This window comes from Cherax quadricarinatus, chromosome 49 (genome assembly GCF_038502225.1).
Source record: "Cherax quadricarinatus isolate ZL_2023a chromosome 49, ASM3850222v1, whole genome shotgun sequence".
Classification (NCBI taxonomy): domain Eukaryota; kingdom Metazoa; phylum Arthropoda; class Malacostraca; order Decapoda; family Parastacidae; genus Cherax; species Cherax quadricarinatus.
Genome location: NC_091340.1, coordinates 6,862,630 through 6,877,186, shown reverse-complemented (window position 1 = coordinate 6,877,186; position 14,557 = coordinate 6,862,630). Strand labels below are relative to the sequence as shown.

The 14,557-nt window shown below is 39.7% G+C and overlaps 1 protein-coding gene across 7 annotated transcripts in view; it reads right to left on the bottom strand.

Moving 5' to 3' along the window:
- Nucleotides 1-228: 228 nt before the first annotated feature.
- Nucleotides 229-14,557, bottom strand: part of LOC138854107 (signal peptide, CUB and EGF-like domain-containing protein 1) — an 84,014-nt gene continuing 69,685 nt past the window's right edge. For all 7 annotated transcript variants that reach the window (XM_070095156.1, XM_070095155.1, XM_070095157.1 and 4 more), the window contains exons 18-21: nt 12,960-13,154; nt 7,183-7,335; nt 3,524-3,603; nt 229-2,938 (exon numbers count right to left, since the gene is read on the bottom strand). In XM_070095156.1, the coding sequence (XP_069951257.1) occupies nt 2,783-2,938; nt 3,524-3,603; nt 7,183-7,335; nt 12,960-13,154 (584 nt within the window). In that variant the 3' untranslated portion in view covers nt 229-2,782. The remainder of the gene's footprint in view (nt 2,939-3,523; nt 3,604-7,182; nt 7,336-12,959; nt 13,155-14,557) is intronic.

Genomic DNA, 14,557 nt, shown 5'->3' with positions numbered 1-14,557 from the left:
TCCATGTATTGTTTGTAACAGCTTGAGAAAGCTCCTGGAGAGCGAAACGTCACCACAATAAAATGTCACATTAGTTGCACTTGTGTCCTTTTACTTTACATATTGTCGGTAATTCTACCAACATTATTACCTTCAAGGACAGTTAACTCCTTCAAGAACATTTACTCCAAAAACAATTCACTCCTTCAAGAATCCTTCATTTCAAATAAAGGATATTAATAATCAATAATTGTTTATATTTTATTAATTTTCAACTGTATCAAATAACTAAGACTTACGGAAGGTAGTGAGGCAGCCTCACTGCCCAAACAGACAAGCCATTGTAACCATCATCTTTTTGACGTTTATCTATGTTGAATATCCCAGTTATATCTAATGCATATATAAATTTTAAATAAAATATAAAATAAGCATGTTTCTTTGCCACAACAGCAGTTTTAGATACGAGAGAATCCTACTTCAGAATTATGGTAGAAGTTACATATAGCACAGTAAAGATAATTTTTAATGCAGTTTAACAAGAAATAACATGACATTACAATCTCACGAGAAAATATGCAAGTTTTGTAGCACCAGAGAAAGAAAAAACTATATATATATATAGCACCAACAGAGACTGCATACTTCAGCTGAATATTTTCACCCCTAGAGCGTTCTTGTGACCATTAATTAACTTACTGTTGTTTAGCTGACTTTGCAAATTTCTTGAGGCCAATCATGGCGCAGTAACTGTGTGATGTGTCAGATTATCAGAGGAACTTTTCATCATCCTCAAGTAGTAAGTCAGCGAATTATGACTGCATAAGAAATCCCACTGAATTAGTAGTACATGTCTAAAGCTTAAGTAGTCTTTAAGCATTAGGATTAGTTTGCCTGAGATGCAATGCATACTAATGGCTTCTTTTTGTGCCTACCCATATTTTATTAAGTGTAAATTGCATACATCATTTTGCACCGTATAAAGAAATAAAAATAATTGTATTTGTATATGCAATTACTACCCAGGAGGAGCAGGGAGGTGAGATGTGAGGCAGTATAGTTCTTGACTGAGGAGACGTGTTTCCCAATCGTCTGTAATCGAAGTGGTAATAATGATTTTTTGGTCTCACTGTCAAGAATTCATTAAAAAAAGCTATGAGAGTTATAAAGGTAAAAAAGTTGCCTTAGAAAGGGTTAGTTTGTAACATACTAGAGGACATCAAACTCTCCGTTATCTGGATGATGGAACGCGATGGGGTTCAACTGTTTCAGACTAGTCATTCACAGACGCACAGAGCAATCTTTTATTAAACCAACGTTTCGCCTACTTAGAACTCTTATTAAGTTAATTAATAAAGTAGTTTGGCTGATGAAAAAGTAACATGTACAACACCTGATGTGTATTGTGAAGACATTTTGTCAACCTGTGGCTTTTTTCAATTTGATGCAGTTACATACTAGGAGGCGAAACGTCTTCACTGTCGAGTTACTCGGGTGTCTTACTCATCAACTTATCTGTATTGTGTACCATTAACATAAACTTAGCAGTGAAAGATTGCTTTAATAAAGTTTTTTTTTCTGTCTCTGATTTACTACGAGTCATCTCACAGTCTATCACTAACTGAAGTTGCGCGTCACGTTATAGACAGCATTAAGTCATAGCTCCAAGTCCCATGAATTGGTAAATGACTAAATAAAATACAGTAGCATCCTTAGCCTACTACAGGATCACAACAGAGAAAAACAATGTGCTTACATAAATTAAAATCATACTTATTTACACAAACATATATTTCATAGCCTCTCATTCAATGCTAGCAACACTTATCAAGCTTATAATTACTCAGTTTCAGTTCAAAAGCAATTTATAGTATCAAAAATTCAGTTCTTGTTGTTTTTAAGGGATTATAAGGTTACTGATAACTGTTGCCCCCTTGCCGTATCGAGCCCTAACTTTTAGTTGAGGATTTATAGGGCCATTGGGAGCTTATGTCGTATCGAGCCCTAACAGTTCGCTTCTAGTTGGGGATTTATAGGGCCATTGTTAACTTATGCCGTATCGAGCCCTAACAATTCACTTCTAGTTGGGGATTTATAGGTCCATTGGGAGCTGATGCAATATCGAGTCCCTAAAAGTTCATTTGAATCGACTGAGTCTTGCTAAAGGGTTGGTTTGTTAGGTTTAAATTAAGTCTATTGACTACATGAGGGTCCTCAAAGCTGCATATCACTTATACGCACCACCAGTCAAGAATAATTTAAGCACTTAAATAGAAATTAAAGTAAATTTTCAGTGTATATACATTTAAAAATATACACCACTCTGTTTATATCCATCTACCCTGTGATCTCTTACTAAATGTCAATAATGTTTCTGTTGGGTTGAATAATTAACATGGAATCTTATGACACAAAAATAATTTTAAATTCTAAAAAAAATGATTTGTAGGTATAGTGTTCTTGAATTTAAAACCTATGGACTACACGATGGTCATTAAGGGTGCATGTCACCTGTTCACCAGTGAGGGATACTCTAACACCTACTAAGATTGGGAGAATGTAAACACTTATTGTATACATACTGAATGAAGTACATTTTTCTCTAGGTAGAAGGCACCTGGTCCGGGTACCTGGTCCGGGTACCTGGTCCGGGTACCTGGTTCGGGTACCTGGTCCAGGGATCAAGGTCCCAGAACCGAAACATATCCAATGAAAACGTCCTATGTGCATGCAACTGCGTAGTTTCAATCACGCATCTCAGTTTACATAAAAAAAAAATCTGTGTATATACCCTGTTACATAATCACTTTCTTCTCCTGTAGGAGAAGAACCTACGCACTTTAGGAGTGAGTAGCCTGATGAACGAGGAAGGAAATAGCTTATCCTTTTCTCTGGCATACTCATAATATTTAATAGGCTCAGCTACCACTTCCAGAAGGCGAGGCAGCAATTCTCGATCCTGTGGAAACATTATTATTATTATTATTATTATTATTATTATTATTATTATTATTATATTATTATTATTTTTGAAATCAATATCCTGGTTTCCTCTGAGTCCAAGAAGGGCTGGGATTACGTCGTGTTGACTTTATATTAATTAAATGCTACACGTAACCTGTTCTCTGCAGCTCAAGAATAGTTTAATCCATAAAAAATGAATTAAAGAAAATCTCAGTGTATTTACACTGAGAGACATACACCTCTCGGTGTATATACAAAGAGAAACATACCTCTCGGTGTATATATGTTGAGAGAGATATACAACTCTCAGTGTGTATACACAGAGATATAAGCCTCTCGCTGTTACCTTGAACAGTGACTATACACTAAACAAACAGTAAATCTATGCATTATACAAAATATACAATTATCAAACGTCTAAATACATAAACAGAAGAATAAACAGGATTGGAACAGTGATTTTGATACCACGGTTCGAGTCCTCATCCATTTTTTTATTTATATATTTATATAGTGCGATGATAAATAAAAAATAAATGCTAAATATATATTAACTCAAAAAAATGTGCAATTTACTCACCCTCAAAATCGCCAGGTGATTATGAAGTGAATAGAGGCGATTATCTTTGACGATCGTGTTGAGTAATTTGTCATATTCCTCTATAAGAGAAAAAATAATCAAAATTACAATTGTGTTGACAGAGAAGCTCTAAATACGAATGTGAGGTACGCAGGTTTGATGGAGTAAGGGGGAGGGGGTCAAAATTCCCCGGAACAAGAGCTGCTACTAGGTGTAACACTCGTAAAACTCGCCTGCCGTGGGTTCTAGTCCCACCCGCTTTGTTAGCTGTGGAAATAGGGATAGACACTAGACCTTATTAATCCCTTACAGATCGTGTTTTATCCATGCTTTATCTATACTGAATTCATGAAACATAGAGGGCGAAACACCCTCCAGGTATACTCCAGGAACCACCCTCCAGGTATACTCCTGGAACCACCCTACAGGTATACAGCAGGACACACCTTCCAGGTATACTGCAGGAAACACCCCCAGGTATATTGCAGGAAACACCCTCCAGGTATACTCCAGGAAACACCCTCCAGGTATAATCCAGGAAACACCCACCAGGTATACTCCAGGAACCACCCTCCAGGTATACTCCAGGAAACACCCTCCAGGTATACTCCAGGAACCACCTTCCAGGTATACTCTAGGAAACACCCTCCAGGTATACTCCAGGAAACACCCTCCAGGTATACTCCAGGAAACGCCCTTCAGGTATACTCCAGGAAACGCCCTCCAGGCATACTTCAGGAAACACCTTCCAGGTATACGCCAGGAACCACCCTCCAAGTATACTCCAGAAAACACTCTCCAGGTATACTCCAGGAACCACCCTTCAGGTATACTCCAGGAAAAACCCTCCAGGTATACTCCAGGACACACCCTCCAGGTATACTCTAGGACACAACCTCCAGGTATACTCCAGGAACCACCCTCCAGGTATACTCCAGGACTCACCCTCCACGTATACTCTAAGAAACACCCTCCAGGTATACACCAGGACACACCCTCCAGGTATACTCCAGGAACCACCCTCCATGTATACTCCAGGACACACCCTCCAGGTATACTCCAGGACACACCTTCCAGGTATACTCCAGGACACACCCACCAGGTATACTCCAGGACACACCCTCCAGGTATACTCCAGGACACACCCACCAGGTATACTCCAGGATACACCCTCCAGGTATACTCCAGGAACCACCCTCCAGGTATACTCCAGGACACAACCTCCAGGTATACTCCAGGAAACACCCTCCAGGTATACTCAAGGACACACCCTCCGGTATACTCTAGGAACCACCCTCCAGGTATACTCCAGGACACACCCACCAGGTATACTCCAGGACACACCCACCAGGTATACTCCAGGACACACCCACCAGGTATACTCCAGGACACACCTTCCAGGTATACTACAGGACACACCCACCAGGTATACTCCAGGACACACCCACCAGGTATACTCAAGGACACACCCACCAGGTATACTCCAGGACACACCCTCCAGGTATACTCCAGGACACACCCACCAGGTATACTCCAGGACACACCTTCCAGGTATACTACAGGACACACCCACCAGGTATACTCAAGGACACACCCACCAGGTATACTCAAGGACACACCCACCAGGTATACTCCAGGACACACCCTCCAGGTATACTCCAGGACACACCCACCAGGTATACTCCAGGACACACCTTCCAGGTATACTCCAGGACACACCTTCCAGGTATACTACAGGACACACCCACCAGGTATACTCAAGGACACACCCACCAGGTATACTCCAGGACACACCCACCAGGTATACTCCAGGACACACCCACCAGGTATACTCCAGGACACACCCACCAGGTATACTCCAGGACACACCCACCAGGTATACTCCAGGACACACCTTCCAGGTATACTCCAGGACACACCTTCCAGGTATACTACAGGACACACCCACCAGGTATACTCAAGGACACACCCACCAGGTATACTCCAGGACACACCCACCAGGTATACTCCAGGACACACCTTCCAGGTATACTACAGGACACACCCACCAGGTATACTCAAGGACACACCCACCAGGTATACTCCAGGACACACCCTCCAGGTATACTCAAGGACACACCCACCAGGTATACTCCAGGACACACCCTCCAGGTATACTCCAGGAACCACCCTCCAGGTATACTCCAGGACACACCCACCAGGTATTAAACTCATGAAACATACAAAGGGCGAAATGTCTGAGAAAAAAATCTCAAGTATTGTATACACATCATTATTTCCACAAGAATATTTCTGAATATAAATACAAACAGGTCGACGTGCCGCCAAGAGCAGCAACTCCAGCTCTCAAAATTTTACTGTATATTAAAACACAAATACACAAACTAGATCTACAATAAATTCCTAATAAATTTACAATAAATCATTGACAATGATCAATATTTGTTGTTGTTGTTATTGTAACGTAAACTAATAAGGCAGTCTTGAAAAAAATATAAAACAAAACAAAATCGCAAAGTCTTTGATGGCGCAATACCGTGACTGGAACAATACACGTATAACCCGCACATGGAAGAGAGGCGCTTACCACGACGTTTCGGACCCACTTGAACCATTTACAAAGTCACACTGACACAAAAGATAGTTATAATGTTTGTCAGGAAACAGGACAAGTGTTTCCCAGCGCGGGTCTTAGTCATATGATGACCCACAGCTGGAGAGCTTTTGGTCATCTGACCGAAGACTTTCGCTGGCTTACCCGTCCACCCCTTTAAAGATTATGGTCATGATTATAACCATTTCTAGAGTAAACACACCAAAGTGTCCCCATCGCCTATATACATTGGTTCCCTCACTCTTCTGTGTTAAGCGGAAGGTCTCGGCCAGACAACCTAAAGCTCCAGCTGTGGGCCCACGTCAGGAAACACTTCTCCTGTTTCCTGACAAACATTATACCTATCTTTTGTGTTAGTGTGACTTTGTAAATGGTCAAAGTCGGACCGAAACGTCGTGGTAAGCTCCTCTCTCCTATGTGCTGGTTATTTGGGTATGCCTTTGTACGTTTTAGATATGTCAGTTTTGATAATGGTCCAGGAAGGACCGAAACGTCGTTTATCACAGTCCAGGACAGACCGAAATGTCGTGTAGAGGTTTACCTTCCGTTTGTTGGTTATGAGTGAGATTGTACTATAGTATTGTAAATAAATATATTTGAAAATAAAATTGTTGTATATGGCACCAGGTGTATCACACCAGGAGCTGTGACTCGACCCCTGCAGCCACATATAGGCGAGAACAAGGTGTACTAAACAAGGTGTAACCCAGACGCATACGAAAAATTGCGAAGCGATACGTTTCGCTTACGAGGTGATACAGCGACTCACGAAATCGTAATGACACGATTGCAAACAAACCAAACTACGGGTGAGGTTTGAACTCGCGGTCAGAGAGTCTCAAAACTCCAGACCGTCGCGTTAGCCACTGCGCGACGGTCTGGAGTTTTGAGACTCTCTGACCCCGGGTTCAAACCCCACCCGTGGTATGGACTGATACAGTGACGGGGTATTACTTACCCCTCACAAAATCAGACGTTACGTTGCACCAGCAGAGTCACTACAATAAAATCAGTGAAACCTCGTTACAAAGGCACTGTAACTTACTGTTATAGGTGACGAACTGTATTCTGAAACCCCGGTCAGTGTTGTTGGAGTCACTGCGAAAATGAACCCACAAGCGACGTGACTTGGCAGTGAACACCACTGGACGCTCCACACTGGAACACGTCTCAAACGTGACACTGCTGTACGGTGACTCTGCCGGTACATAACAACCAATTATTATTAATTATATTATTATTATTATTATTATTATTGTTACGGTAGTTATATACTAGGTAGACGCTGCATAGCATTTAGTCTACTGCAGTAAGACCTGCCTAGTATAGACCAGTAGGCCTATTGCAATGCATAGACAGACTCGTCTTGCATGAACTAGTAGGCCTGAACACATAAGAACACAATATAACAGCACACTGCTAATGAATGTATACATATATATATATATATATATATATATATATATATATATATATATATATATATATATATATATATATATATATATATATATGTATGTATATATAATGTATATATATGTATATATATATATATATATATATATATATATATATATATATATATATATATATATATATATATATATATATATATATATATATATATATATATTCAACAAGTCAGCCGTCTCCCACCGAGGCAGGGTGACCCAAAAAAGAAAGAAAATCCCCAAAAAGAAAATACTTTCATCATCATTCAACACTTTCACCACACTCGCACATTATCACTGTTTTTGCAGAGGTGCTCAGAATACTACAGTCTAGAAGCATACACATATAAAGATACACAACATATCCCTCCAAACTGCCAATATCACAAACCCCTCCTTTAAAGTGCAGGCATTGTACTTCCCATTTCCAGGGCTCAAGTCCGACTATATGAAAATAACTGGTTTCCCTGAATCCCTTCACTAAATATTACCCTGCTCACACTCCAACAGACCGTCAGGTCCCAAGTATCATTCGCCTCCATTCACTCCTATCTAATACGCTCATGCACGCTTGCTGGAAGTCCAAGCCCCTAGCCCACAAAACCTCCTTTACCCCCTCTTTCCAACCCTTTCGAGGACGACCCCTACCCCTCCTTCCTTCCCCTATAGATTTATATGCTTTCCATGTCATTCTACTTTGATCCATTCTCTCTAAATGACCATACCACCTCAACAACCCCTCTTCTGCCCTCTGACTAATGCTTTTATTAACTCCACACCTTCTCCTAATTTCCACACTCCGAATTTTCTGCATAATATTTACACCACACATTGCCCTTAGACAGGACATCTCCACTGCCTCCAACCATCTCCTCGCTGCTGCATTTACCACCCAAGCTTCACATCCATATAAGAGTGTTGGTACTACTATACTTTCATACATTCCCTTCTTTGCCTCCATAGATAACGTTCTTTGACTCCACATATACCTCAACGCACCACTCACCTTTTTTCCCTCATCAATTCTATGATTAACCTCATCCTTCATAAATCCATCCGCCGACACGTCAGCTCCCAAGTATCTGAAAACATTCACTTCTTCCATACTCCTCCTCCCCAATTTGATATCCAATTTTTCTTTATCTAAATCATTTGATACTCTCATCACCTTACTCTTTTCTATGTTCACTTTCAACTTTCTACCTTTACACACATTCTCAAACTCATCCACTAACTTTTGCAATTTTTCTTTAGAATCTCCCATAAGCACAGTATCATCAGCAAAAAGTAACTGTGTCAATTCCCATTTTGAATTTGATTCCCCATAATTTAATCCCACCCCTCTCCCGAACACCCTAGCATTTACTTCTTTTACAACCCCATCTATAAATATATTAAACAACCATGGTGACATTACACATCCCTGTCTAAGACCTACTTTTACTGGGAAGTATTCTCCCTCTCTTCTACACACCCTAACCTGAGCCTCACTATCCTCATAAAAACTCTTAACAGCATTTAGTAACTTACCACCTATTCCATACACTTGCAACATCTGCCACATTGCTCCTCTATCCACTCTATCATATGCCTTTTCTAAATCCATAAATGCAATAAAAACTTCCCTACCTTTATCTAAATACTGTTCACATATATGCTTCAATGTAAACACTTGATCTACACATCCCCTACCCACTCTGAAGCCCTCCCTGCTCATCCGCAATCCTACATTCTGTCTTACCTCTAATTCTTTCAATTATAACCCTACCGTATACTTTTCCTGGTATACTCAGTAAACTTATTCCTCTATAATTTTTACAATCTCTTTTGTCCCCTTTCCCTTTATATAAAGGGACTATACATGCTCTCCACCAATCCCTAGGTACCTTCCCCTCTTTCATACATTTATTAAACAAAAGTACCAACCACTCCAACACTATATCCCCCCCTGCTTTTAACATTTCTGTCATGATCCCATCAGTTCCAGCTGCTTTACCCCCTTTCATTCTACGTAATGCCTCACGTACCTCCACCACACTTACATTCTGCTCTTCTTCACTCCTAAAAGATGGTATACTTCCCTGGCCAGTGCATGAAATTACCGCCTCCCTTTCTTCCTCAACATTTAAAAGTTCCTCAAAATATTCTCGCCATCTACCTAATACCTCCATCTCCCCATCTACTAACTCCCCTACTCTGTTTTTAACTGACAAATCCATACTTTCCCTAGGCTTTCTTAACTTGTTTAACTCACTCCAAAATTTTTTTTATTTTCATTAAAATTTCTTGACAGTGCCTCTCCCACTCTATCATCTGCTCTCCTTTTGCACTCTCTCACCACTCTCTTTACCTTTCTTTTACTCTCCATATACTCTGCTCTTCTTATAACACTTCTGCTTTGTAAAAACCTCTCGTTAGCTACCTTTTTCTCTTTTATCACACCCTTTACTTCATCATTCCACCAATCACTCCTCTTTCCTCCTGCCCCCATCCTCCTATAACCACAAACTTCTGCCCCACATTCTAATACTGCATTTTTAAAACTATTCCAACCCTCTTCAACCCCCCCACTACTCATCTTTGCACTAGCCCACCTTTCTGCCAATAGTCTCTTATATATCGCCCGAACTTCCTCCTCCCTTAGTTTATACACTTTCACCTCCCTCTTACTTGTTGTTGCCACCTTCCTCTTTTCCCATCTACCTCTTACTCTAACTGTAGCTACAACTAGGTAATGATCCAATATATCAGTTGCCCCTCTATAAACATGTACATCCTGGAGCCTACCCATCAACCTTTTATCCACCAATACATAATCTATTAAACTACTTTCATTACGTGCTACATCATACCTTGTATATTTATTTATCCTCTTTTTCATAAAATATGTATTACTTATTACCAAATTTCTTTCTACACATAGCTCAATTAAAGGCTCCCCATTTACATTTACCCCTGGCACCCCAAATTTACCTACTACTCCCTCTATAACATTTTTACCCACTTTAGCATTGAAATCCCCAACCACCATTACTCTCACACTTGATTCAAAACTCCCCACGCATTCACTCAACATTTCCCAGAATCTCTCTCTCTCCTCTACACTTCTCTCTTCTCCAGGTGCATACACGCTTACTATAACCCACTTTTCACATCCAATCTTCATTTTACTCCACATAATCCTTGAATTCATACATTTGTAGTCCCTCTTTTCCTGCCATAGCTTATCCTTCAACATTATTGCTACTCCTTCTTTAGTTCTAACTCTATTTGAAACCCCTGACCTAATCCCATTTATTCCTCTCCATTGAAACTCTCCCACCCCCTTCAGCTTTGTTTCACTTAAAGCCAGGACATCCAGCTTCTTCTATTCATAACATCCACAATCATCTCTTTCTTATCATTTGCACAACATCCACGCACATTCAGACTTCCCACTTTGACAATTTTCTTCTTATTCTTTTTAGTAATCTTTACAGGAAAAGGGGTTACTAGCCCATTGTTCCCGGCATTTTAGTTGACTTTTACAACACGCATGGCTTACGGAGGAAAGATTCTTATTCCATTTCCCCATGGATATAAAAGGAAAAGTAATTAGAACAAGAACTAAGATAAAATCAGAGAAAACTCAGATGAGTGTACATGTATGTGTAGTGTGACCTAAGTGTAAGTAGAAGTAGCAAGACGTACCTGTAATCTTGCATATTTATGAGACAGACAAAAGACACCAGCAATCCTACCATCATGTAAAACAATTACAGGCTTTCATTTTACACTCACTTGGCAGGACGGTAGTACCTCCCTGGGTGGTTGCTGTCTACCAACCTACTACCTATATATATATATATATATATATATATATATATATATATATATATATATATATATATATATATATATATATATATATTTCAACAAGTCAGCCGTCTCCCACCGAGGCAGGGTGACCCAAAAAAGAAAGAAAATTCCCAAAAAGAAAATACTTTCATCATCATTCAACACTTTCACCACACTCACACATTATCACTGTTTTTGCAGAGGTGCTCAGAATACAACAGTTTAGAAGCATATACGTATAAAGATACACAACATATCCCTCCAAACTGCCAATATCCCAAACCCCTCCTTTAAAGTGCAGGCATTGTACTTCCCATTTCCAGGACTCAAGTCCGACTATATGAAAATAACCGGTTTCCCTGAATCCCTTCACTAAATATTACCCTGCTCACACTCCAACAGACCGTCAGGTCCTAAGTATCATTCGTCTCCATTCACTCCTATCTAACACGCTCATGCACGCTTGCTGGAAGTCCAAGCCCCTCGCCCACAAAACCTCCTTTACCCCCTCTTTCCAACCCTTTCGAGGACGACCCCTACCCCTCCTTCCTTCCCCTATAGATTTATATGCTCTCCATGTCATTCTACTTTGATCCATTCTCTCTAAATGACCATACCACCTCAACAACCCCTCTTCTGCCCTCTGACTAATGCTTTTATTAACTCCACACCTTCTCCTAATTTCCACACTCCGAATTTTCTGCATAATATTTACACCACACATTGCTCTTAGACAGGACATCTCCACTGCCTCCAACCGTCTCCTCGCTGCTGCATTTACCACCCAAGCTTCACATCCATATAAGAGTGTTGGTACTACTATACTTTCATACATTCCCTTCTTTGCCTCCATAGATAACGTTTTTTGACTCCACATATACCTCAACGCACCACTCACCTTTTTTCCCTCATCAATTCTATGATTAACCTCATCCTTCATAAACCCATCCGCCGACACGTCAACTCCCAAGTATCTGAAAACATTCACTTCTTCCATACTCCTCCTCCCCAATTTGATATCCAATTTTTCTTTATCTTATATATATATATTATATATATATATATATATATATATATATATATATATATATATATATATATATATATATATATATATATATATATATATATATATATATATATATATGCAAAACAACCACTCTGAAAGAATAGAGAAATTCCAAGCGCTTTCGTGACTACTCACATTATCAAGATAGTTCCTTGATAATGTGAGTAGTCACGAAAGCGCTTGGAATTTCTCTATTCTTTCAGAGTGGTTGTTTTGCATATTTTGAAATCACCTGTTTACTGTGATCTTATTGCATATATATATATATATATATATATATATATATATATATATATATATATATATATATATATATATATATATATATATATATATATATATATATATATATATATATATATATATATATATATATATATATATATATATATATATATATATATATATATATATATATAATATCACAGAAATGTATGTGTTATCTTAAATGTGAAGATTACTCACTTGACTTTCTCAGTACTAAGTAGTCTCCACACTGGTCGTGACTAAGTCGTATCTCTGGTACAACAACTAAAACTCGACGACCTTTAGCAGGCTTCACGACCCAGGTACAGCGAGCGTTGTCCGGGTAGTTGCCAGGATAGTTTGGCGTCTCAAACACACCTGATAGCTCGCCCACATAACCTCCACACGCATGTCCTTGTTAGAATATACAGAACACATAATTCAGATCGGAGACAATTAGTTTTAAGGATTACATGTGGTGTTGGAGTTTGAGCAATGTAACATCTGTGAAGGGATTCAAGAAAAACTGGTTAGACAGACATGAGTTCTGGACGAGGGATATACAGTGCCTGCACTCTGAAGGAGCTATCCTGCACTCTCGAGGGGCAGGATAGCTTGATATCTTCAAACCATACCACGGGTGGGGATAGAACCCGCGATCAGTCTTAAAACTCCAGACCGTCGCGTTAGCCACTGGACCAGCTAGCCACAATAAGATTTGTCCAACTAGGTATATTTCTACACCATAGGAAGGTTAGAAATATACCTAGTTGGACGAATCTTATTGTGGCTAGCTGGTCCAGTGGCTAACGCGACGGTCTGGAGTTTTGAGACTCTGACCGCGGGTTCTATCCACACCCGTGGTATGGTTTGTTTGCAATCGTGTCATTACGATTTCGTGAGTCTTGATGTCTTCATTGTGGCCTCCATACCCATCCCGTGAGTGATAACCAAGTGTTTATAGAGGCACATAATATAGTTATATGTGGTTATGAGTCATTTATAATAAGCAAACTCAGGATATTTTTCCAGAATAGTTGGTAATATGTTGCTGTAGAAAAAATACTTCTTGAACATCTGTTAGCGAGTTATCTCTGAATTCATTATTTTTTCACATTACAGCACATAATGCAGCAAGGAGTGACAATAGTTCCTCTGGCAAAGTTACATTTAATTACATCTACATCAGCTGGTGACGTAACCTTCAAAGTTACATTTAATTACATCTACATCAGCTGGTGACGTAACCTTTCAGAGATATTTGTAGCCCAGCCGGAGCCTGGCACTTGTGACATCCAAGAGTCTGCTGATACAACTGAGTGTTCCCTGGTCACGAGGATCCTCCTGCATGATAGTGATGATAGATGGACTGCCTAGTGTCACTCCCGCGGTCTCAAGCTAATGAAATTCTGTTGAAGTCATATTATTGTTCTCAAACTACAAGCCCAAGGTTGCAGTCTACTCCGTCCATGACAACAATGCGCCTTTGCCAGCTCATCAGTTGTATCATGCAGTTTAAGGCGAACAGGAGAGGAAATCTACGAAAGGTGTACCTGACTTCACTGTCTACATTTCTACCATATCTTGCGTGATCTTTGTTACAAATGACACTCGTGGAACTAAGAGCATTTATGCACGATGGTGAATCGCTTACAATTCAGATGTCAACTTTAGGTACAGGGACACATTTAGGTGCAAGGAATATATCAAACAGTTTTTGTCTGAAGACTGGAAGCCCAGCTGTTGATGTTTGCTCAAATATCTATCTAGGAGCAAGGCATCATATAAGCTTCAGGACGAAGCTTTGTGAAATATTT